General features: G+C 39.8%; 1 protein-coding gene across 2 annotated transcripts; it reads left to right on the plus strand.

Moving 5' to 3' along the window:
• Positions 1-27: 27 nt before the first annotated feature.
• RPA1 (replication protein A1) lies at positions 28-22,839 on the plus strand. 2 transcript variants are annotated; one of them, XM_040615486.1, is made up of 17 exons: positions 28-146; positions 480-527; positions 785-863; positions 1,284-1,392; positions 2,201-2,289; positions 6,898-6,984; positions 8,166-8,298; positions 9,272-9,374; positions 10,496-10,564; positions 10,709-10,901; positions 11,972-12,111; positions 13,792-13,940; positions 15,241-15,373; positions 16,427-16,603; positions 17,938-18,045; positions 21,320-21,406; positions 21,803-22,839. In XM_040615486.1, exons 1-17 carry the CDS (start codon positions 114-116, stop codon positions 21,908-21,910), a joined length of 1,845 nt encoding a protein of 614 aa, XP_040471420.1. In that variant the 5' UTR covers positions 28-113; the 3' UTR covers positions 21,911-22,839. The 2 variants fall into 2 exon arrangements, with proteins under 2 accessions (XP_040471420.1, XP_040471430.1); XM_040615496.1 differs by having other exon boundaries at positions 85-129.
• Positions 22,840-25,448: the final 2,609 nt, after the last annotated feature.

The following is a 25,448-nucleotide window of genomic DNA, read 5'->3' on the forward strand; positions in this document are numbered from 1 at the left end:
CGGCAGGCGTACGCGCGGCGCTGACGTACCGGCGCGCCGGAAGTGGGGGGCGCAGCTCCGGACGGCGGGAGGATTTGGCGGCAGCGGCGGGGCGCAGCAGCAAACGCAGCACCATGAGCGTGCAACTGAGCGAGGGTGCCATCGCGGTGAGGGGCTAGTGCCTTTTCTCATGGTGTGGCGGGGGAGGGGAGATGGGCTGGGCTCGGCTGGGCTCGGTCTTTGGGTGTGAAGGCTTAGTCGGGCCTGGGCCTGAGGAGAAGGGGTTGGGTACCGTGCCTGGCGCGGTCCTGAGGGGACAAACCAGGCCTGGAACTGAGCTCGGTGCTGGGAGGCAGGAAGGGCACTGGTCGAGTCTAATGGTGACGGTTATTCCCTCGTCTTTGGCCCTTCCATGGCAATTTCTCTTCGCCAGTGGCTCTCGAAGTGTTCCTGAGTGAGGTGGTGTTACCTTTCTGAGGGTCTTCCTTTCTTTTTTCTAGGCGATAATGCAAGGGGAGAACGTCTCCAAACCCGTGCTGCAAGTAATTGTGAGTACTCTCCGCTACCTCTTGTGCTAGTGCATTAGTGACTGCGTGTGCTTCCACGTGGGTTTCTGAGTGCAGCCAAACTTCTCTGCAGAGGAGCTGAGCCAGGCTGATGCACTCTTAATTTTGTTCTACATGGTTTGGGCTACGTTTTTTATGTCAGTGCTCAAAAGAATAGGTAGATCACTTGCTAACGGTGTCACTTTATGGTTTTGAAGAGTTTCTGAACAAATGAGAGCTAATCTATTGTTTCCCTGCAGAATACACGGGCTATAGCTACAGGAAACGGGCCACCACGTTACCGAGTGTTGATGAGTGATGGGGTTAACACACTCTCCTGTAAGTACAACAAGCTGCATTGAGATTTTTTGCAAATGTTGAGGATACCAATGGTGCTAAAGTTTCCAGTCTAGTGTCTAAGGTGCAGAGTGTTGAAATGAGTATTGAAGTTGTGGTTTGTATAAGGACCTCAGACTCTCAAGTGTGCACCTGTATTTTAAAGTAATTTAGCTTAATCTTTCTTTGACTTCTCTTCTGGCTATCGCTGTGCTTTGAAGTTTGGGGAATAAATACAGTATAGTTTATGCTCAGTTTTGGTGGCTTTGTCAGCACTTACACTCTTTTCCATGTGTCTAACTAACTAAGCAGGTTTAGATCTAAGGCAACACTAGATTGGCTGAAAGTTGGGGTCAGCCACGGCAGCCCCTTTTAAGGTTGGCATATGTTATTTGTTTCAATGTTTTTCTTCTGTTTCTGCAGCGTTCATGTTGGCAACACAGCTGAACTCTCTGGTGGAAGAGGAACGCTTATCAGCCCAATGTATTTGCCAGGTTAACAGATTCATTGTCAACAGCCTGAAAGATGGAAGGTATATATGTTTCTTTAAGTATGATCCTACAGAAAGGCAGCTGCACTAGTGGGTGCTCTGTCCCTCGTGACTAAGCAGAGGCCAAATGCTTTTGATTGGATTATCTGAAAATATTCAGTCTTCAGAGTGCAGGAGGGAAAGTGCACAGCACAAGCTATAGCAGAAATAAAAAAATTACAGAATGTGTCTGAAGTGGATTCAGAGATATCTACTACAGTGATATAGTAATTAGATGTTTCCAGTTGGAATATTCCAAATTGTACAAAGCTTCATCCACTTAAAATTATCTGCTGTGGAAAAGAAACAGTGAAGATTTCTTGTTAGTTACGTGTTGTGGAATCTGGTCTTTTGTGAAAATTTGAGGGAAGGGAGGTAGGATACTGTAAAATGAGAAGGAAGCTGAGTGATTATAGAAAAACGATGTGTCTAGGAAAATATGAGCTGAGGTTCGTGTTCTTTTCCAGCATTTTTGTGGAGAGAATATAACTTTTTTGAGGCAGCAAGTATATTCTCTCTTGTAAAATATGGCATGCTTTTGATACTTTTAAAACACTAGTTTCAAGCTATTTTTTTTTGCCTATTCAGCCTACTGTCAGCTGTCCTTGATGAAATGTGACACTGTTTCAAGCCTACTTGTACCTCGTGAGAGGGCTAAGTTCACAGTGAAGAGCTTTTGTCTTCCAGATCCCTTGTCCAAAGAACCAGCCCTTGATGGTTGGTTCTTTTATCTGCAACAAAGGATATCCAGAGTCTGATAAGCTTGCAGAGGCAGTGGAAATCTTTATTGCTGTCTGTTCTGTGTTTGTAGGAGAGTGGTTATACTGATGGATTTAAATGTTCTGAAAACTGCTGATAAGGTTGGTGGGAATATTGGCAATCCAGTGCCGTACAATGAAGGTGAGTGTCCTCTGTAAACAAATACCTTTCTGAACAGACTGTTATGATAGCTTTTCACTGTCTGTCTCTCTTGCTTGAAAAGAAGCAATCAGACATGTTCAGCTTTCTTATACCTGGAAGTGATGTCTAGATCTTGACAATCCTTTCTATTTGTGTTACACAAAGTGGGTTTGTTCATATTTTGATAAACTACACCATTGCTGGAGCTTCAGTCTCTACATCGTATTGGGAAGTATCTATACCTTATGATAACATCGGCAGGTTTTTATTATACGTTAGTGGTCTCTACGTAGAGTTCCAGTAAGTATGCGGAAGCTATTCTATGTCTCCTCATAATGAGTAATCAAATAGATTGTAATTTCTTCTGTCTGGAAAGAAAACAGCAGGAAGAAGATGTAATAATGATCTGTGAAAGTATAAGATGGCATGGAGGGGATGAATAAAGAATGATGAGTCTCACTTTCTCTTCTATGTTCATTTGATGCTCTTTAGTTCTCATATTGTCAGGTAGTGGTTTTAAAACAAAGGCTGTACTGCACCCCCAAACAGTGCATAGTTAAATTACAGAATTTGTTGAGGTAGGTGCCAAAAATTGGCACAGGTTCAAAAAGCAATTAGATGTGAAAGAAAAATCCATTAAAGGCTGTTAAACATAACAATACATCCTCTGCATGAATGTTAGGTTCAGGAAGCACTAAAACTTAGATTGCTTGAACTACATAGATGAGAGACTGCTATGAAAACACAGCCAGCATACAGACTTCCCTAAGCACCCGTTCCAACCCAGTCATCTAAAAATGATGATGCGCTGAGTGGACCTTAATCTGACCTTTTATTTTTATTATGTTGCGTAAGTAACCATTTCATGTGCTGAGCTTACAGTTCTGAGGCAAACATTTTTTGACTTAATACATATTTTTCTCCCCTGGGGTACATTCAACAGTATGTTCTATTCTTCCAGGTCTGATTTTTTAAAAAAGAGAGAGGTTGATGAGCACTTAAAGAAAATATTTTAACAGCTCTGTCTTGATGTATATACAGATAATGGATAAAATTTAATAGCAAATAGCTCTTCTTGAAGACTTTTTTTTCTGGTGGAAGTGAATTAATATATTTTTGTTACTAAGGGACCATGCATTAATGACAACAATTTTCTGTAGGATATTTGGGACAAACAGTGGTGGTAGGTACACTGCCATTCTGCTTTAAAACCTACTTCGCGAATTGAAGCAGAAATTAGACTTCATTGCAAAAGCAAAGTCATCTTTCTTCATTAACTTTTCTTTTTCCTAGGGAATTAGAGGGGCGTTTGTTAAATGAGCCTAAAGAATCCTTTGTTCCTTTGATAGTTACTTAGCTAATTGCTGTTTAAAAAATGTGTTGACATCTCAGATTTTATGGTTTAATCCCACAGTTGCTGTAGAGACCAAGATTTTCAGAATAGCTATTGAGCAGACTGTTTTTTGCCTCTCTACCATTTCCCTTGCTTATGTGATACTAGAGCTTGTGAACTATAGTGTGTTTCAGTTATCATATTGTTGCTTGGAAACGACTGGGAATGTGGTATCTTTTAGAACTGAACTGAAAATATACCTTTTAAGACTATAAATTTTGGTAAAATTGTCATTACTTTGATCAAAGTTGTGTTCTTCATTTGGACTTACAAAAGTATTCAGCAATGATTTCTTCAAATCTAAATGCTTTTGGAGATGTTACAGGTCTATGATTGTAGTAAGTGTGGTCTTGTGCTAGGTAGTTAACAGATACCAAATTTGATGTGATGTACACTTCATTTTAACACTGACGTTATTCTGCAGGCTTCATACTCTTTTTATTTGATGCTAAATAAGGTGTCAGTTACAAAAGATGGTAATGATTTACATTAAGTATACTTAACCCAGCTTTTCTGCTCTGCAGGCTGCCCGATTTGTCATGAAGGCCGTGATAAAATGGCAGAGGTGTATTCCAAGTTGCAGATTCTTTTAAATTCCTGTATTTATTGAGATATTGTATTTTTGAGGAACACCCAGCTAATGCAGAATGAGTATCTAAGAGCACTTTGTGGAAAAAGTTCAGGTATTTTAAAAAGAGGGTTTAGTCCTACTTTTTGAAATCTAGATTTCAAATTATTAGACCTAGGATTGAGGGACAGTCTTTCCTAGACCGTAATACCACAGTAGGACCCAGGGAGTGAGAAGCTGTCTTTTGGCCACTTTTCGCTTGAGCAGTAGGTGGTTAATCTGCCTAACAAGGAAGCCGGAGACTCAAGCTTCTTAATACATGTCATAAAAACTTTACAGGCAGCATTTCATAATAGTATTGAAAATTAAGATTGAGCAGTTTACCATCTAGTTTTCAACAAGAACTAATGTTATTACTGTCATTAATCTCATTCAAATTAGTTTGATGCTGGACTTTCTTCTTACTATGACAATTACTTGCTACTTACGTTTAACTTCTGTCTTTAATCTTTCAATGTTGAAATGTTTTTATACTTACACATTCACTTGAACTCCTTATTCTTACCCTTCCCATCATTTTGATTTGGTGTGCATTCTTTCAAAATGCATTTTCTTCCTTCCTCTTTCCCTCCATGCTACTGTGCGGTTTTCTGTCACCATGGTACTGTAGCAATACCTCTGGGTAACAAATGATTGGAAGCAGAGAACCACTGTTAGATGGCTGTTACGTTTGAGTGGGCTGTGTGGCTAGCTTTGGCCAAAGGTCTTGAGTTTAACTAACCCAGTATATGCAGCAGAAATGGATCAGGTATTTCAAGTGGTTTTTTCAGCTTCCGCTAATAAAAACTAACAGTGAAAACCAGGCAGAGTCATCAGTTTTGTGAGCACCTTAATGATCTGTAGGCTACCAGTCACCAAAAAACGTAGTTTAGGAGTCCCTAGACTCCACAAGTGAGAAAATTGGAGAGATATTTCTGCTACTTCTGTATTTGAACACATGCACAGATGTGTTAATATATTCTTAATCTGTTGAGAAACACCAGGCTATGTGTAGGCAGCCATTAAAATGTGAATTTGTGTTTCATAATACACAAGTGTTCTAATATATGTGACAGTCTTTTGTTTGGTTTTTGGCAATGTTTGTTTGTGTGTTTTTTTTTTTTTTTTTAATTAAGAAGTCCTAGGGAAAAAAAATTATTTGAACAAAAGTAGCAAGGAAGTCTAAGGAAGTCTCTTGCTGTTTCATATGTGCATGCCTGTTCTTCTTGAATATTCTGCCCCTGACCAGACATATTTTTGTCTTAATGTGTTTTATTGGGTTTTTTTTCCTTCTTCCCTTCCACAAAATGAATTTGGGGTGTTGGAGCACTGACCCTGACTGGGGTCCTCGGAGTACCTGAGGCAGCTGAGCAAGGGTGAAATCTGGCTTCTCCATCTAGTGGATTCTGCAGTAAATACACATTGCTGTTTGACGTCACTCTGTTGCCAGGGAGACTGCTGTCACCAGTTCACCGATGTGACTCTACTGCGGCAAGTTAGAGGAGCAGATTGGGTTTTGTGCAAGGACCTTATTTTGGATTAAAAATAACCAGAGGGTTACCTCTGTAGACTACACAACATCAGGCGACACTAAACCTCCTTGTGTTGCTTCTGCTCCTTTACTTTAGTTCTGTGTGATCCTTTCTTGCCCTTCTGTTCTGAGATTCTCTGCTGCTTTTGCTCGTGATGCTTATGGGCTTGGTCTGGCCTTCTTTTCCATTTTCTCTGACCATCTTCCTCCTCACATCCCGAATTATAGACACTTTGCCTGCTCAGGCCTAGGACTTCTTGCAAACCGATGGCTTGAGAATTAGTTGTGTTCAAAAAGACAAATATGTTGGATATTTTCTCATCTGGAGGCAAGATATGATAGGATAATTATTCTGCAAAGGAATTCAGATTTTTTGAATGGGAGATTAGTGTTTTAATGTACTATTTTTCTAGATAATGTCACTCTGCTTTTTCTCTTGTAATTTGTCATCAATGTAAGGCAAGTAAAAGCCCTGGAATCTAAAAAAAGCCATAAATGCATGATATGTACTTATGGCATCACTTTGCTCCCTAAGCAATATATTGCTGTGTCCCAAGAGGGACCCAGATGAATGCTGAGATGATAACTCCATCACCCCCACATTAAATATCTTCATATTTTGGAAATAGAAGGTGTTTTCTTTGTCTTGTGTTAACTTCAGATTTGATTTTTACCCAGTGGGTTTTGGCCCTGTCTGAGCTTTAAGAGGGAATTCTCCTACAGATTTTTATCTTAGCTGCTAGGTAGTAGCAGAAACTACCTGTCAGAGCAATACAAGCCTATAAAAACTGAGAGGTTGTCAAGTTTACTTCAGTGCTGTCCTTTTAAATAACTGTCAACCCTGAATTCTTTCAAAGTAGAAAGCAGCTGCTTGAGGAAAGATATCTGACTGGAATTCCTCCATGGTAATACTGTTCAACAGAGAGCTTGCTACTGCTGTCCTATAACACCTGAATTTTAGCTTGTGTTCTAAATTATTTTTTTCATGCAAGCCTTATTTCCTAAAAAGGCTTAAGCATAGTTTTAATTACTGTGCTCCCTACTGTACTATATGGTCTCTTTCCATGTGATTACCAGGGCAAGGGCAGCAACGTTCTTCAGCTCCAGCAGCAAATCCAGCACCCAGCAAACCACAGCAACAAAACGGCAATTTGTCAGTAGCAGGTAAGAGTAATAGTGGGCAGGAATTCTGGTTTGCATTTCTGCATTGCAAAGCTACAGCTTACATTTCAAAAAGATCCTTTCTCTAATGGTGTTGCACAAGAAACACTTAATGACTAATCCATAGCTTGACAAGGTGGATTCTCTCAAGAGGCTGCTGTACGCTTGCATTTAATGGTGAATTTTTAAAATTCACCGCCTTCACTCTTCTTCCCCAAGGAAACAAAGATAGGAAACAACTTTGACAAAGCAGTGTAAACTGAACATTTCCTCTGATGCAGTTTTGCATTCTTGAAACAGCGCTCTGTGGACACCCGAGCAGGCTAGTTTGGAGCTGGCCAGGTGTGTTATTGATGCTGGGATATTGAGACCAAACAGTTTAGGTGGCACAGGACTGAAACTATTTGGTAGTACATCTATAAATACGGCTTATTGGTCAAGACTTTACATAGTGAAATACTGAAAAAGACAGTCAACTTAAAATGTCAGCCTGTAGACTTTTTTGGAAGCAACAGTTGTCATTCCTAGCTCTTGGTACTGTTTTAACTTCTCTGTTTCTTTACTCCTGTGTTTAAGAAGTACTTTGAAATAGTAAAATTTTGGCCCTTGCTTACTGCATCAGAAAACAAACTTTTCCTTCCTGTACTTAAAGCTGATCATAAGACTTCTATGCTTACACATTGACAAGATTCAGTTTAAAATTAGTAGTGTTGCTTTGTGTCAGGAAATTATTTGATTGTGGGGTACTGCTCCTCAGTTGTTCCCCCAGATGGTGTAGATCTAAAGCTCGATGTGCCGTATTTTAGAGAATTTACTGCTAACTAGTTGTTTCCCACTTGGACCGTATTTAAGTGACTGACTCTGGACACATCTCTGTTTCCAGTGCAAGTGCTCTAAAGATTTGAAAGTGTCTCTTCTGCATCAGTGTGCAGCCTAGAAAATACTTGTGGCCAAGAGCAGAAGTGATTCAATGAACATTTAGCCATTCTGTGGTGCCCACAGAGCCCAGTGAATACAGCTTTAAGTGTCTATTCCGTGGCAAGTGTAGTGTAACTTTTCCCGCCACGCTGTGGGGAGCTGCGTAGAAGGCAGAGTTTTGCCTGACTTTGCTCTGTGGGTTGGGTTTAACCTGGCTTTTGACTGCAAGGCTGAAATCCTTTGTGCTTTATTGTGATTTTTGAAAGGTCCTGCTGCTGTCAAGTACCACGCTCCCTCAAACCAGTTTGGTAAAGCGAGCACTCCCAGCTCAGTGAAGACACCAGGGGGATCACAGGCCAAAGTAGTGCCGATTGCCAGCTTGAACCCATACCAATCTAAGTGAGTTATCATGGTTTGCCAGGTATTATTCAATATCACGGGCATGAGGGAACAATAGCTTCTTTTTGCTTTCTAGTGTATGAATCTCTGTCTAATCATTCTTTGAGTTCTTTTGGCTTTATTGGTTAACTTCAAACAAACAAAACCAACAATAACAACAAAACCACCCAGAGAAACAAACAAACAAAACCTCCATAGAAACAGCTGTAGGGGGGTTGCTTCTTTTGTTTTGTTTCTTGTTTGCATTTTTGTTTTGGTTTGGTTTTTTGGAGTTGGGGGTTTTTTTCTTACCTTTTTTTTTTTCTTTCGTTATTTCATAAACATTCCAGCAAGCTGAGATTTGCCTTTGCATTGTCTTGGTGAAGTTACCCTGCTGAGCTTGATAGGTTTTTAATATTGGAGTTGAAAATCAATTGACTTTTGGGGTTTTTTTCCTAAAGCAAGCTTCTTTTTGGTAACGTAATGACAAAACAGCTCACTAAGCTATTCACTTTGGCTACTGTTCTGTTGAAAAGCATGAGGATGTAATTATTTCGTGAATGACATTTTTAAGTTATGCAAACTGATTTGATTACCTAAGTTAAACACGAGTCCTGTAATTGAGCTCTTGAGTTCTAGCAGGGCTTTTCAGAACAGGCAAACTGCTCTATGAGAAATGTACTTTAGAAGAGTAAAAGTTTTGAGGCCTGCTTCTGTGCAGAAGGATGTTCGCTACTGTTATCATACTAGATGCTTCATCTAGTGGCCTTGGTGCTTTCTGAACGACTTTCTGCCTTTGATGGTCTTGGCAAGTTAAAACAGGAAGCAACAGAAAACTGGGTGGAATTGCTGAGGTGCAGTGGGAAGATTCTGGCTTTTAAATAGTGACATTCCAGTTCCAAAGGTTTGTCAATTCAATCTCTGCTTTAAAAAAGAAAAAAAAAAAAAGACATGGAACAGTGATGCTGTTTATCTCCCCACCCCCTGATTTCAGGTGGACCATTTGTGCTCGTGTTACCCAAAAAGGCCAGATCCGCACATGGAGCAACTCCCGCGGTGAAGGAAAGCTCTTTTCTGTAGAGCTAGTTGATGAAAGTGTAAGTGTCATATGTTGAGAAAAAGATAATGTATGCCAGATGCTGATGAACCCTTCATAAAGACAGAATAGAGGAAATAAAGTGTGTTATAGGAAATGTTTTTTTTATTACAACTGAAACTTGTATTCCTGTATTCATTAAGCTGAGCATCAACAACCCAGTTTTTATCCAGAATGAAGTCTTAAATGTATGGCATTACTGATTATTTTTCATCGGAGTCTGTAGTGTGTGACTGAATTTTTGCAGCTTCAAAATGTAGTTGTTCATGGAAACTGACAACCTAATACTGAGGTTTGTGGTGGTTTCCTGTAGATTGAGTGAGGTCTTATCCTTGCTTAGATACCTGCTACAAAAAGAGGAGTGAGAGAAGCATTGCCTCCAAGTTATAAGCTTTCATTTTCATGAGGAAATTGGAGTACAAATTATTGTAATACTAGGAAATTTCATCTGTGGTTTGTTTGGAGAACGGTATCTGATTAATCTAACTAAACTTGCAGTTTGTCAAACCTCTTACCAAATTACAGCCTTCTGTCGTGAAAACAAACGATTCTGCTAGATTATGTTTAGTATAAAATGCGAGGTTAATAATGTAACATGTTGTTACCAGCCATTTGTTTTCTCTGCATACTGTCTGTATTGAAATTTTTTTAAAAACTCTTTATATCTAATGAGTTTATAATTGTTGTTAATTCGTACTTAAAGACCTGACATCATGTGTGAGTGGGAGATACATCACAATATACTGTGTGCTAACTTGTGGCACTGCATGATCTATTGATTTTTTTTTTTCTTTGCATGTAATGGCAATTAATGCTAGCTTTATAAATACCTTTTCAGAGGTGTATATAGGATATATGTAGTTCTTATGCATTTAATTGTGGAATTCTAGATATACTAATGAGACTTGAATATGTGATTTGATGGTCAGGTGTAGAAAATGTCATTTTAGCTATAACTACAAATGCAAAGAGAATGTTGTTTGTTTCTCACATGCCTGGAGCTAGCCTGGCAGACCATGCTGTGTCTGTAGAACTGATGCCACTTAACATTGCAAAGATTTCTTTTTATTTTTTTTTTCATGCTGAATTTCAGTTCTGACCAGCTCTCCTATTTTCCTGCAGGGTGAGATTAGAGCTACTGCATTCAATGATCAAGCAGACAAGTTCTTTCCACTCATTGAATTGAACAAGGTATAGTAGCATTGTGCTTTCATAGACTAACAAGAGCTAGAAAAGAGGAACTTCAGCATAGCAAGGATTTTTAAAGGTGAACACAATCTATTTTCTCTGTTTGACTTCTGATAATATCCTTTGTTTCATTGTTTTCTCCTGTAGGTATATTATTTTACCAAAGGCAATTTGAAGACTGCTAACAAGCAATATACAGCTGTTAAGAATGACTATGAGATTACATTCACTAATGAGACTTCAGTTGTGCCCTGTGATGATGCCCAGCATCTTCCATCTGTTCAGTTTGAGTTTGTATCCATCTCTGACTTGGAGAACACACCTAAGGACTCGATTGTTGGTCAGTCTAACTAGCAAAATGGCAAGCTCAAAAGCTTTGCAGTTTTACTTTTATATCCTGAATACTGGGGAGGTAGTGAGCATACAATGCTTCAAGTGTTGGGATGTCTTGAATGAAGTTATCCATTGGTTGCCATTAAAAATACTGCGGGTAGCTTTCCTGTTAAGGTGTCTTTGTCCTGTTCTGCTAACAACATATAATGATTTTTCTTCAAACTTGTGCTTCAAATTGTACTATGATCATTGTTTTCCACAGAAGAGGGCTGATAGAACAATGTCCTTGCTCAGCACGTGTGCATTTCATACCTTCTGTGGTCTTGCTTTCTTTCACTATCTAATTATCTCTGTAGTGATTTTGGCATAATTCATTGCATCCCAGTCCAAGCTGCATGACTGTTTTGGCTTGCTTTGTGAAGTATTGGAGGTTTGTTTTTCTGTAATTTGCTGGGCAGAGTACTCCGGAAAAATCAGAGGCTTGGGTGGGGGCGAGGGTTCTCAGGTTTCACAGGCACAAGATGCCTGTGATTCAGAGGCATTCAGCTAGGAATTTTAAAGGTAGATCTGTAATATTTAAAAAATGGTATATTTTTAGGGAGTGCAAAGGGGATTGCGTTAGCTCTTACTACCCAAACATGCAGACCCATCTAAGTTGCAGCTTATAGTCATGGGGCTACAGTGAAGGCACTAGCCTGTTGCTTCATTTTGTTAGTCACTTTTAAACCCCTTGCTTGAGAGACTTGTGCTTAAACAGCAAGTGTGTTACAGAATCGAGGCTGAAGTCATTTGACAGAATGTGATGGGAAAAGATAGTACAATGCCTTGATCTTGCTAATGTGGTGAGGCTTGCATTCATGAATATCTTAATGAATTCATCAACAAAATTAAAGCACTGAAGAGTTCTGTAGTGGAGCATTCCTACCATAATACACTTAATTTCCATATCAGATTTGATTTGAATAAGGAGCTAGGATACAAGGTAAAAATCTGACAGTAGGTTTGAATTCTTCTCTTATGATCTTGTATTCCCCAACTGTGACCCTTGAGTAACTCTAAATTGTAACTGTTTTTCAGATGTAATTGGGATTTGTAAGAGCTATGAAGATGTCACTAAAATTACAGTGAAAGCTAACAATAGGGAGGTATCAAAGAGGAACGTGCATCTGATGGATACATCAGGGAAACTGGTGACAGCTACGCTATGGGGAAATGAGGTATGTGCTCTCTTACCTGTTCTTAAGCAAAGGTTCCTTTGTGTAGGGTGAGGAACTGAGTGTGCTCTTGTCATCCGAGATGGGCATAGCACTGAGACAGAGTCCGGGGTGTTCAAGGATCAGGGGCAGAAAGAAGGTGAAGGACTGTCTGGTTGCATTCAGGTGTGATGTTCTTAACCTTTCTCTGACAAACTGCTGACATGATCTGACTAATGTGTTCTGAACAACTGCAGACATTATGTCTCAAACCCAAAGACTGAAGATAACAGTCTTCTGGTTTAGGAAAAGATACGAGTTGCAGTTTGATTATGGAAAAGCCCAGTGGCTACAGCTGTCTCATTTGACATGAATTTTATTTGTAAGGTGGGATACATGTTACCTTGCATAAATTGCTACTTAACTAGGGGGTTGAGAGGCTGTATCTCAGACTAGGAGTTTAAAGCATCAGAACCTTGGAGCTGAAAGTTTGAGTAGCTGCAGTAAACTGCTTCTGTATCCTTTTAACAGGCTACTTTGTTTTCCACTGATGTTGTAGATACTTAGGGATTTATGTTCCAGTATATAAAATGGGAGTGATCCTACCAGCTTGACAGTGATGCTTTATGGCTAAATGATCAAGTGCACTGATATTGTAGGTAGCTAAACACCATTAACCATCTGCTGATATAAATGAAATAAACCAAAGCTCGATATCACAAAGTTTTGAGGTTGCACCAAGTTGTTATAGGAGACGCTACTGGTAATCAATTCCTGGCATAACTCTTCCTGCAGAGATCAGGGTCTGCATTTTACAAAGTTAAATCTGCTTGCTTGCTTGTAGAATAGACACAACAACAAGCGTGGAGGGGATGTGACGTATGGCTTGCAGCTGGCACAGTTAGGGTTAGGATCTCTGTCTCCTTTGTAACAGTCATTGCCCTAACTGCTGGGATGTTTTGTGTTCTTTTTGCATCTCATGGATACAGTGAACGCTACTGCTAACTCTAGCTTGTTTGTAATCTAAGCACACGATCCTCCCCTTGCTTGCTAGGTGGTGTGGGGTCCAGAAAATCTATACCTTTCAAAATCTCTCTCATGCCAACAGGTTCTTTGTTAGTGTCAGACTTTACTCAAATAACAAACTGATGTCAACTGAACAGCATTAAAGCAGCTTTATGAGATTAAAAACGGAAAATGGAAAGAAAGTTGAGGGAAAGTGTTGGTCAGCATACGTACGCTTCTTGTAGTAGTATTTGTAGTAGTTGTTGAAGTAGTAGAATAAACATGATTGGCTCAGTCAAGCCAAGTGAGTTATTTCATTTTCTGAAGAGTCTAATCTGACCAAATAATTTCTCCTGTTCAGAGAAACCCCCGTTCCTATAACCAGTCTCCCTTTCTAAAATCCTTGTGTAAAACTCCTGGTGGAGGGGACCCATCGTTCCCCCAACCCCCTGCCCAAAGTAGTGGTGTGACTTAAGGATTCTCTGGGTCCACAAAAAATGGGCTGTTGGGATTAGAGCTTTAATTGTTAGCTGCCTTTTCTTAAGCTCCTAGTGATACTGTTTAAAGCCTTACCTTCTAAATACAGTGAGACAGTTTGATTCGGGTTTAGTCTCTTGTCGTCTTCTGTGAATTATGACTGCAAGCTCGGTACTTGTACCATATTGTGCTACTAATGTTTTCTGTTTTTCGTACATGCAGGCTGAACAGTTTGATGGTTCTAGACAACCTGTGATAGCCATCAAAGGAGCCAGAGTCTCTGATTTTGGTGGTAGAAGCCTGTCTGTCCTGTCCTCGAGTACAGTTGTTATCAACCCTGATAGCCCAGAGGCTTTTAAGCTCCGAGGATGGTATGATTGTGTGTTTATGTTGATTCATTCCAGCCTGCTGTGCTTTTTTGTTCTGTTTTGTTCTGTTCCTCTGTGCTTGAGCAGTCTATATAGTACTGAAGAAAGGTAGCAGAGGATATAGATTCCAAGGTTGTAGAAACTTCTCTTCCTTGAAAGCACTAGAGCCTGAAAGGCTGTCCTTCTTAAGTTGTTCAATTCAAAAACTTATAATTCCATGACAGACCTTGAAAAATTGAAATAGGAGTAGTGCATGCTGACCCAAAGCCTTGGAAGGCAGCATGAAATCAGACTTGACCAGCTTTACTTTCTGAGGCATGATCTGAGAGAACAATATTTTTTTCACAGGCTTTTTCCGTTGTATGAAATCTGATATGCACTCTGTCAGTGTGGACTGGAGGAACTATGTTGATTTCTTCCAGTGTTTATTCCTTATCAGATATTTTTCAGATAGCAAAATAACATTTTTATTGTTGTCAGGAAAACAAAGTGATTTCTTGCTGGTTTATTGCTTCTACTGTAGATGGTTGCTAAATTGTCTGCTATAACTACTAATAAGGTAAGGCATGGCGTATGTACAAATAGGGTTAAGTGGTGACAGCATCAGATTTGTGAATCTTGGATTTTCAGGTTCTAGGTAAATCATCCAAACATGGATAAAATATAGTGGCATTCTGCATTTGTCATTGAGCTGTGGTTCTCCCATACTTCAGAGGGTTGTTGAAGATAAAATTGATTGTGGATCTTAGCTATTACTGTCACACTTCAATTGAGTTCAGTTTTTGAGTCTGCTTGGTGTGTTTCTCAAATCACAAAAAACACCACAATGGGATGACAGTACAGCCGTTTGCTGAAAAGCTCTGCTTTCTTATTTTAACAGAGGAAGCATAATCTTTTCAATGCTATTTGCTTTTTCTTTCGAAGCTGCTGCGAAGATAATGGTACCATGTAATTTAATTTTAATTATGGAAATATCTTGATGCCCTTAAATCTTGTTATCTGACTGCCTTAAACAAGTATGCAGTGCGTGGTTTGACCACTAGCTGGCAAACAAATTGCAGTTATATAGAACAAAGCTGTCCTCCTTTTGTGGGTTTATAAAATACTGTGCTAATTAAGTCGGACTATTAACTTATTCTGAAATGCTATTTTTGTTTGCAATATACACAAATTACTGTAATTGTTTCCTTTGCAATCATTGATAAGAAATCCCTCATATTAAGCACACAAAACTAAATGTAAGCTTTTGATAAGTCCGTATGGTCTGCTATGCAAAAATACAAGTGTATCTTTGTGGTTCCAGGTTTGACTCTGAGGGGCAGCTTCTGGAATGTACCTCAATTTCTGATGTGAGGGGTGGGCCAGCATCTGGAGCAAATACCAATTGGAAAACTTTGTTTGAAGCCAAATCTGAGAACTTGGGACAAGGAGATAAGGTAAAGCATGGCCACTGATTGCAAGCCTTGTGTATTGGGGAGAAAATAAAAAGCTAGACTATATGCAGACGTTCTGTTTATTGAAGTAGTCCGGTTGTTGAGCAGTATGTGCTTACTCTCTGAGAACTTACACTATTAAATACTTTTTTTTTTTTAATAAATTCAAGCCTGTTGCTGGTGTTGGAACATGATGCTGTGTTTGCGGGATAATTCTAAGTCTTGTATAAATGGGGTAGGGGGGAGTTCATCCCAAAGATGTTCATAGAAATAGCACAAAGTGTACCGGGAGAAGCAGGTGCATTAGGAGGAAGTGGTTTTCAAGGGTGCACACTTGGTCAATAGAAAAGCTAGGAATAAAATTCAGGTCTCTAGCATTCCAGTCCAGTAACCTCTCTAGACTTATACTGCTTCTTGATTTATTTTTATTTTTTTCCCAAACGTAAGTGCTAAGCCATTTGGGATACACAAGAACTTCTATCTAAGGAAAAAAACTTTACCTTTACCTGTAATTGAGCTATTTTTATGTGAGATTTTTTGCATGCTGCTTAAGCCACCTCTGTTTATCTGTTGAAAGACTTGACTGTGCTCTTAAACCATTAGGATGATTATTTTATTATGGTGATTGGGTATTTTGTTCTGTAGGCCATAGTTTAATCAAATGCTTATCTGTAATACTACACAGTAGGCTTTCTGTTTTTTGTATTGCCTCCCAGAAGAAGCATAGGAAAGTGCAGAATCTTAATCCTGTGAAAAAGTAAAGATTTGAACAGACACAATGGAGAAGCAAATATGCTTTATCTGAAGAAAACCTAGCAATTGGAGTTTCCTGTAATGGAAACACAAAATAATCCTGCTGTAGGGGCTTTCTTTTAACGTAATGGAAGCTTGAAAATTATTGCAACAGAGGGGTTGATTTACAGTTTCCCAATAATCCTATAGCAGTTAAGCTTTCTAATCCTAAACATCCAAGTATGGGTGCCTTGCTTTGTAGTTAATTCAGAATTGGAAAGCATTGAGTATTTTGAGGCTAATGTTGCACACTCACTCTCCTAGGCGGATTATTTTAGCTGTGTGGGCACAGTCGTACATCTGCGCAAAGAGAACTGTATGTACCAGGCATGTCCCTCTCAGGATTGCAATAAGAAAGTGATAGACCAACAAAATGGACTGTATCGTTGTGAAAAGTGTGATCGTGAATTCCCCAACTTCAAGTACCGCATGATGCTTCTGGTAAGTAAATGGATTAGAGGAGAGTGTTTCATGCTGTTTTCCTTGTGTAGTCCAAATAGAAATCTTTGGAGAGAATGGGGTGTTAGAGTGCCATTTCTCTGTTTGTGGTGCCTGTGGGTTAGGGGATATTTAAATGGCTTGTATGCTGTACCTGAGTGAGGGATGTTTCATTGAGCTGATTAGCAGTTTGTTTTCCTAGTGCTCCAATTAAAAGCTTTTCTCTTTGCCAAAAAGTTGATGCTAGCTCAGTTGATTCTGGTTTCCAAGTGTACTATGCAGTGCAGAGTACAGATGGCCTACGCCTCTTCAGTAGTGAAGATAAACTGAAGTACAATGGCATTTCTGGAGAGCAGTAATTGCACTTTTACAGCTGCTACCTATATTTAGTGCTTTTTTTTCCTTTTTCCTTTTTTCCTTTTTTTTTTTTTATTGGTAGGTATTGTTCTGTCTCATGCTTTAATGGAGCTTGCTTCAGAAAGTTGTCTGGGGATTATTATTGTGATGCCCGCTTACACTATAAGCGTTCAACCTTCTGTTTTTACATTATAAGTTAAAGTTGTATCTGCTGCTTAGAAATGCTGTGCCAGGTGGGCATGCAGAGAGGAGGGAACTGTGCCTGCAGTCTCAGTAAAACATAAACTGCTTCTGAATAGTTCCTAGCAGATAACTTCTAGGAATGCATGAACTACTTTACATAGCAGAATCATTCTCATAGAATATAAAGGGGATACTGAGGGTACAATCAAGGCCTTCAGAACAGTGTGTCTTCTATTTTTCCCATTCCTAAATGTCAAAGCAGCCAGGAAATGTATATGAGGCTAGTACTTGATCTTCTTACTGCTCTGTCTTGCCCTTGAATGTTTCAATAGTTTCCTCATAACATAGTATTACCTCAGAACTTGTGTGAACACATGCATGCACAAACTAAATGCAGTTTGCAGTCTCACTGGTGTCCCCCTTGGCGCTAGCTGTTCTGGGCTACCTGTTCTGCCTCACAGCTCATCAGCGACAGCAGAACAGACCTGAACATCCATCAGTATGTACCACTGTTATCTTGTTGGCCTTTTCCTGTGACACAGTGTACCGTCAATATTAACTTGAGTTGTTATTGTGATATTCTATGAAGCTTAAAAAAAAAAAAAAAAAAGGTAGAAGTCACTGCCTTCCACCCTCAGTGATGGAAAGTTCCTACACTACCTAGGGCTCTGATAATTACTGGAAACTTAAAACTCTCTATAGCTGTGAAATAAGACAGTACAAAAGAAACATTTCTGTCTTCCTTGGGGAATAGGCAACTGGATGAAATAAACTTTTGGTGTTTTGTTGGTTTTTAGGTGACCATTGCAGACTGCCTAGAGTATCAGTGGGTGACTTGTTTCCAAGAGTCAGCAGAATTCATTCTTGGGCAAAACGCAAATTTCCTGGGAGAACTGAAGGAAAAGGTCAGTCAATTAGCTTATTGTATTTTTAATAAATGTCTAGAAGTTGAACTATGTTTCATGCATCTTGTTGTTGGGCTGCCCTGAAATTTCTTGCTTTTTTTTGATGCTCCTGCTAAAGAAGTACTTTTGTAAGGTTGATCTTGAAGCCACCTTGGAGAAAGACATAGGGTATGTGTGGAACACCAGTGTTGATCTGTCCCTGTGTGTGCCTGTATAGCACTCCTAAGCTAGCAGAGGTGGCAAAAGCAGTGAGTTATATTCATGTAGTTGCTGTGGAAATTAAGTGTTACTAAAACAAATACAAAAGTGCCATAAGAAAGGGATATTCTACTTCATTTGGCAAGAATTTCATCTTGACCATTCTCTGGGTGATAGGCCAGCTCAGGGGCCTGGCAGCCCAAGATTGTTCTCCAGATGTTGAACTTTACAAGTTCACAAATCATTGCTTCTCCCTAGTCTCAAGTTCTTGGCAGGGACTTGTTTACTCTCCTCAGGATTATTTTCCAGGGGCCATCTGCCTGGAGAACAGAGATTTGCCTGGTTTCCCCCATGGTTTGCTCCCACAGTCAGTCTGTCTACCTCTGAGCTCTTTTGGCTGTTAAAAGCTGGAGATGAGCCTGTCCTTATCACCTGGACCTTGAGAGAGGGCTGATTACTTAACGATAGTATTACAGCCTTTAGAGGGCTGACAGCTTTTAACACATGTTGACTCCAGTAAAAAGGACAGGCTGTTTTATCATTGCAGATTCTTCCAATCTAGGTACAAAAAACTGTTTTAGCCATGAATGCTAAGGACATTATTCCTAACGTGTTCCAAAAATTTGTTTACAAAACCCAAAAGTTCCAGAACACTGTATGTATCTTTTTAAGTAGGCAGGAAGCTTTTTGAACTAATATGTGTTAGCCCACGTCTGAAGGCTCTTTTTTTCCCCACCAAATATCATCAGAAACTCTGCGGGTCATATGAAAACCATGACTTGTAAAATGGCTTATTGGCAGAGATGCTTAAGTGATCTTTCTTTGACGTATAAGAACAGTTTTTTAAGGTGGTAAGTCATTAAACACTGCCAGTATTTTCTTCCCTTTGCCACTACATGCTTCCCTGCTCATTTTCCTTCCTTCCAACCAACATAATCTTTTCTTGTTTTTCAGTTGTCTACTATATAAAATCTATGTGGTTTTGTGATTTGTTGTTGGTTTTGTTTTTGGGGTTTTTTTTAATGATGATATGAAAAGCATAGTAAGTTCTTGAATTGTATATGAGCATTGCTGGGATCCCAGGTTAAGGCTGGTTGATGCTAGGGCTCCATAGGTATAATAGTTGTTGGTTAACCCATTGCTTGTGGAAGAGAAATGAAGCAGGAGGGGTTGTTGAGGTTGTAGTAGTCCTGGTTGTCCTGAGACACTATTGTAGACCTCATCTGCTTGTGCAAAGCAGGGCTAGTTTTCCTGTAACTTACGTACAAGCATGATTTTTGAAAAATTCCTGCACTTTGGCTGTTTAAGGTAAATGGCACAAAGCTTGTGGGTCTGGGATGCTAAGTTTTTGTGAGCTAAGAAGGCTGGCCACCTCTATTCTGTAGGAAGATGTATTGCTAGGACATTCTAATTAATGTGCTTGTACTTTTGCATTTCCATTTTCAGACATTCTAAGTTTGTCAATATTTTCTTACTTCAGTCATGCTTAATTTCAGCTAGAGTTCAAACAAAATTTAAGTCACTTTTAATGCTGAAGAGAACTGGGTGAGGAAGGAGAGATGGCAGATCCTATGTAACTGTACAAACATGTAATGTCTTTTGAAGAGCTGCCTAATGGAAATGGCTGAGGGTAGAAAATGGAACATAATGTGGAATGAGCCCATGAGTGGGAATGCTTTGTGTTCCAGGAGAAGTTGTTTTTGATTTGACACTTTTATGAGCCTTTAAAAATGGTACTTGATGCATTTTCAGTAAGCTTTTCTTAGTGTTTTTTCTCTGAAGACCTGATGCAGTATCCTGTGAAGTTGGTGGGAGTCTTTCCACTGTTCGCAGTATGTATTGAATCCACGTACAGCCAGTGACCATGCTAAGCATAGATATGCATGCAAGGTTTTTCATCTACTTCTCCACTGTGCTTGTTACCAAAGGAGGTAATGTAGGGTAGCAGTGACTGGTATGCTAACAGCATTTTCCACTCACTAATGGTTAGCGTAGTTTGTGGCAGAGCTGGAAACAGAAGCCAAATGCTTTATTAAGCAAGTTTGCTTATTCTCTAATCCATACGACAGTCAGAAGAAGGGGGTTTTAATATTCAGGCAGGATATTCCTAAATTTTGCAGTCTCTGAAACTAGCTGCTTCTGTTCACCTTCATTTGTTGTGCTTTTGTAAACCTTAGGAGAATCACTGTGTAGGGTAAAATAGTGCTGCGCACATTTAAAAACAGCAGATGTAACACTTGGAATATGAGTGAAACTGAGGTGGGTTCAATTCCAGATCAGATGCTCTATCTGCTGCTGGAGTGACTGATCAAGTCAAGTGCATCTGGTAGATAAATGGATAATAATTACTTGTCGGTATCATGGTGCTGCAGAGTTTTTGTGGAATGTCAGCAAAGGTTTTTACGACTAATTTTTACAAAAATAAACTTTTTCCATAGTCTCCAACTTGTCTGCTTCTTTTCTACTGTTTTGACAAATTGTCTGTTATAAATGATGATGATGTTTGGTGTTCATATGGTAATTAGAAGCAGCTTATGTTATAAATATGACAGAGTCTTCTAATGGTTACAAAAGCATGTTCAAATCATGCATCCAATTTTTTGTAGAACATCCTCTTAAATGGGTCTGTGTCAGGATGTGAAGTATATGTACAGCCTTGACAGGTAAGCAGAGAAACAGAATGCCTAATGAAACAATTAATAGGGAAATAGTTAACTCTGTCAGCGCCTGTGGTCATAGCAGAACACCAGAATTAGACAGTTAAGCAGCATGAGAGAATCTCATGTAGATTTATGGTATTTTCATTCTGTACACTTGGTTGCAGATTCAGTGCGACTGTACGTTGCTTTGTTTATGTGGCTAAAAAATTTTCAGCTTGAGTTAAAGTTTTCCTTAAAAACTTGAAGTTATGGTTTTGGCATCTAAAATTCAATGGAAGATTCAGCTCTGCCTACATGATCCAGTTAATTCCACTGTTTTGCCAACATCAGCAAAAGGTGAGCTGTTCTGAAAGTTCATAGGGCTACTGGAAGCCTGGATTGTCTGCAGCTGATACCTGTCTTTGTCCTTCTCACAGAATGAGCAGGCATTTGAAGAAGTGTTCCAAAACGCAAACTTCAACATGTATGAGTTCAGGATCAGAGTAAAACTGGAGACTTACAACGTAAGTATCCCCTAAAAGGCAAATAATGTTGCGTGTGTGTATTGTAGTTTGACTTGTCTCTGTAGGAGGTGGCTTCCTCCACTTATGTTTGTGGGGGAGAAGCTTCTGAAGGTGCTTGCTAAAAAGCAGTTAAAAGTTTCCAAAGGTACTCGGTCACACAAAATACCAAGTCTTGAGCAGTGAAGGAGGGATCCGCTGTCATTAACACTGCTCCCTCCCAGGTTCATCAAGCCTGGCTTGTTTCAAATGGAAAAATAGCAGCTCTGGGAGTCATGTTTGCATTCCCAGCTAACCTTGATACCAAGAGCAGTAAGTTATTGGGGCAGAAGGAGATTAAAACCAAATGCATGGTGTGCTTAGCATTCTTCTTTTACATGCCATATTTCTGTTTCACAGGATGAATCTCGTATTAAGGCTACAGCAGTGGACGTCAAACCTGTGAACTACAAAGAGTACAGCAAGAGATTGATTGCAAGCATCAGGAGAAATGCTCAGCTAGTGTGAGGAGGCTGCTACAGACTGAAGTTAGGACTTCCAGGGAAAAACTCAATATATGCTATTATATGGACTTCCCCACCCCACCCCCTTTGGTGTGTGACAATTTGGCATTAGTTACACCATGCATGATAGTCCAGTGTAGTGGGCTATGAGTGATTTAATGCATTTCTGAAGATAGGCCCCTGGTAGTTAAGAGTGCACTCTAATGGCAATGATATTGTAGACTGTTGTGGTCTATTAAGCTGTCACAGCTCTAAAGAGGAATCTCTAGACAGATTGCCAGGGTCTTTAGACAAACCATTCAGAATGTCTGAAGTAACTTTGCTTTCTTACTGTATGTAAAGCTGAATTATATAACCATTGTGTCGTCTTCGCAAGAAAGTAGTGACAACCTTGACACCTTGACTTGTTCAGCGGAGGGTAGGAGGAAGAGTGTCATACAGCTTTCAGATCCGGACGAAGGAGAACAGGTCTATTAGCGCAAGTTAGTTCCTTTCCATAGAATTCAAAGGCTTTCTCTTTCCACAGGTGCCATGCAGTTGTTAATGCTTGGAATGGCAATTTGGTAGAATTATTAATCAAAGACCTATCTCTTATATCTGAAGAATATCCTTCCTTCAGGGTTTAATAGACTGAGTCAGATGGGTCTGATATTAATCAAAATTGTCTCTTCTGAAGAAGGCAGATAAGCATTGACTCTCCATCCCCCAGGGAAATCTAGGGAACTACAAAGCATTGCTTTAGTTTTCTCTTCAATTAATACTATGGATTTTTGACTGATTTTTTTTTTTCTTTAGCTCACATTTCTTGCCTATACATATTTTGTGTGTTTGTATGTTCAGTTTCTTTGAGTTTATTTGTAATGTTATTAATCAGAAACCGGTCTTCAGATGGGGGGAGCTTTGTTTCAATAAACACTGTTTAATTCCTGTGTAGTGAATTTTGCTTTCCTTGAACACGAAAGACTTCTCATTACTGGAAAGCAATTAATTAGCTTTCATAATAATCATTCACTTGGGGGAGATGTTACCTTATTACAGACTGTAAGGTTAGACTGAAGAATGGAGACTTCCTTGCCTGATGTTAACAGCATGGAAATGCAGTGATATTTTCACCATTTCTGTGCCTGAGAATGCTGATGAGCTGGCACTTCTGGGATTTTTATTGACGTTTACACAGCAGTCTAAAACTAACCAGGCTTTGAGATTTGTTCAGACATAGAGCTAGTACAGAAAACAGTAATTATGCTACTGGGCTTTTCAGTCAGCAGAGCATGCTAGCTCTGTGTGCTCCTAATCACATTAATTATGTGTTCCCTGGCTGCAGCTCACAGCTTGGCATTTGCTGCACAGCTCCAAGCATCCAGGCAATACTGCAGTGGGTCTCTGGTAGCAAAACTGAGACTTATTTATTTATTTTGCTCTGTAGAGCACTCTTTCTTCATGTATTCAGTTGGTACCCTTTATTTCCCATGACTTCCTGTTTGTCATCTTGAATCTTTATGTTTAAGAACTGTAAGTGCCGTTTCCATTGATGGAGATGAAGGACATTATTCTGGGCCCATTAATTGCATAAACAACCTCTTCCTCTTTTTTGGATTGAGGATCGTGACTGGGTTCTTCTGCTGATATCTTGCATATTTTTTTATTGAAGCATTTGTCTCCTCTGACCTTGTTTATAAAGTGTTGACTAGAAAATTACAGTCTTCAGCAGAGTTCTGGATTGACAAATGGTAGGTTAGCAGTGATAATCTATCTTTCCAATCTACTAACCAGTCTTTTAGTTCTGCTCCTCCCTTCCTGTCCCTCCTTCCCTGTTTGAGGGGACTGGGAACAAGTGGTAATGCAAAATGTTCCTTGAAGCCATTTCCAATTCCCAGGGCCAGGTACAGGAGGATGTTTTAATGGACATTTGTCTTAGCATGTGTTTGCTGGCGTTGTGGCTTTATGAGACTGTGGCACACCTGCCTCTGCTGGGGCCGCTTATTTTCCCAGAGGGAATTGCCGTACATCCATATTGCTGGGTTTACTCTGCCATCAGCCGGAGCACTGGAGATGGAAGGTATCAATACTCAAGAGTATTAAGGTATCTTACAAGATCAGCTGAATGACCTTGAGAACTGGAACAGAAAATGAACTTAAAACAGTTTCTGTGAAAAGTCATTTATTTGAGGGCTAATAGAAAAAAGAAAAAACACCCAACCTCTGCTATAAAGTGGATGCTCATTAGTGACTGAGGAGTTGGAGGGTTTTAATCATGCTTTAATCAACTAGTATACGATAAAAACATCAAGCTATGTGAGGCAAGGTATTTCTAGTATAGCTATACAAGTACCATAGGATTATATAAGCCTCTGCTGTGAGATCTCATCTTGAATGCTATGTACAGTTCTGGTCTGCTACGTATAGAGGCAAAAAAGAATCTCAGCTGGGGCGAGTACAGAGGAGGACTACACTGCTGAGTAGGAGAATGAAGATCTTTTTTTAGGAGGGGCCTAGAAGAGCTACTTTAGCAAAATGAATCCTGAGAGGGGGATATGATTTCCCACTTACATAAATATATGCATATTATTTTCTGTATCTTGCTTCCTTCCCCTGAGCATGGGCTAGGACTATTGAAGATAACTGGTTAATAGTTTGTCAATCAAAAGGAAGTGAGGTTCTGCAGCAGCCATCTAGCTGAGGAGGAGCGAGGGCAGGGAAGCGGTGGAGGTGTCTCGGTTCTCTCCTCCCACCTCATTCCTGGGTGGCCATGGCCACCCAAACCCTGGTATATCACTGCAGCCACTGACATGGGCCATGGAAAACGTGACTCTTCAGAAGCCTCCGGGCTCTTTTGACTGTGCTAATTAAGGAGAATTGAGTGGACTCACAATGCTAATTGGGATTATTGGCAAACAAGCCTGTCTCTTCCTTCCCTTCATCATAAATCTCGCTCTGCTAGTGCCCAGGTTATTGGTGTATGGCTTCAGCCATTGTCTGGGCTGAATGTGTATTTGCTCAATTCAAAAGATGCTGGAATACTTCGTAACTAAATCTCTTTGAGGTGAAAATTCCTGCTGCTGCTAATGTTTTGCCTTAAATTAAGTGTAGGAAACAAAAATGAAATTGGGAGGCTGCTGGTTTCAAACAGGCAGGTGCAGGGGCAATTAGGTGAGAACATCATTCTGCATGGCCGAGGGAAGTCCTGGGGTATGCTTTGATGTGCTGTGTGCAGGTAGTTTGCCATTTGTGTTGATTCCCATTGTTAACTATGTCTTCACTGTACATTAATTTTAAATTAATTGTTAGTGACTTGCGAGTCTCTGGAGGGGAGACTCCATTTAAGTCAGATCTAGTGTTTAAGATGCATCAGGTGGTTTGTTGGGGTTTTCCCCCCAAAATAAAGCTATGAGGAATAATACCTTCTAAGACTTGTGGTAAAAAATAAAGGGTGGTCTTGCATGGATCGGAAATGACTGCTCTGCGTGTGTTTGGTAGCTGCTTGCTTTACGCTGTGTGTGCTATGCCTGGCAGCTTGGATGAGTGTGTGTGTGGGCTTCCGT

The sequence above is a fragment of the Falco naumanni genome, chromosome 1, assembly GCF_017639655.2.
Source record: "Falco naumanni isolate bFalNau1 chromosome 1, bFalNau1.pat, whole genome shotgun sequence".
In the NCBI taxonomy this organism is placed as follows: Eukaryota; Metazoa; Chordata; class Aves; order Falconiformes; family Falconidae; genus Falco; species Falco naumanni.

What these genes read in the sequence shown, in the direction of transcription:
- RPA1 (XM_040615486.1), top strand. Translation starts at nt 114, where the DNA reads ATGAGCGTGCAACTGAGCGAGGGTGCCATCGCG. An exon ending in AACCCGTGCTGCAAGTAATT is followed by an intron (nt 528 to 784) that starts GTGAGTACTCTC and finishes GTTTCCCTGCAG; the next exon opens with AATACACGGGCTATAGCTAC. An exon ending in CTACGCTATGGGGAAATGAG is followed by an intron (nt 12,112 to 13,791) that starts GTATGTGCTCTC and finishes TCGTACATGCAG; the next exon opens with GCTGAACAGTTTGATGGTTC.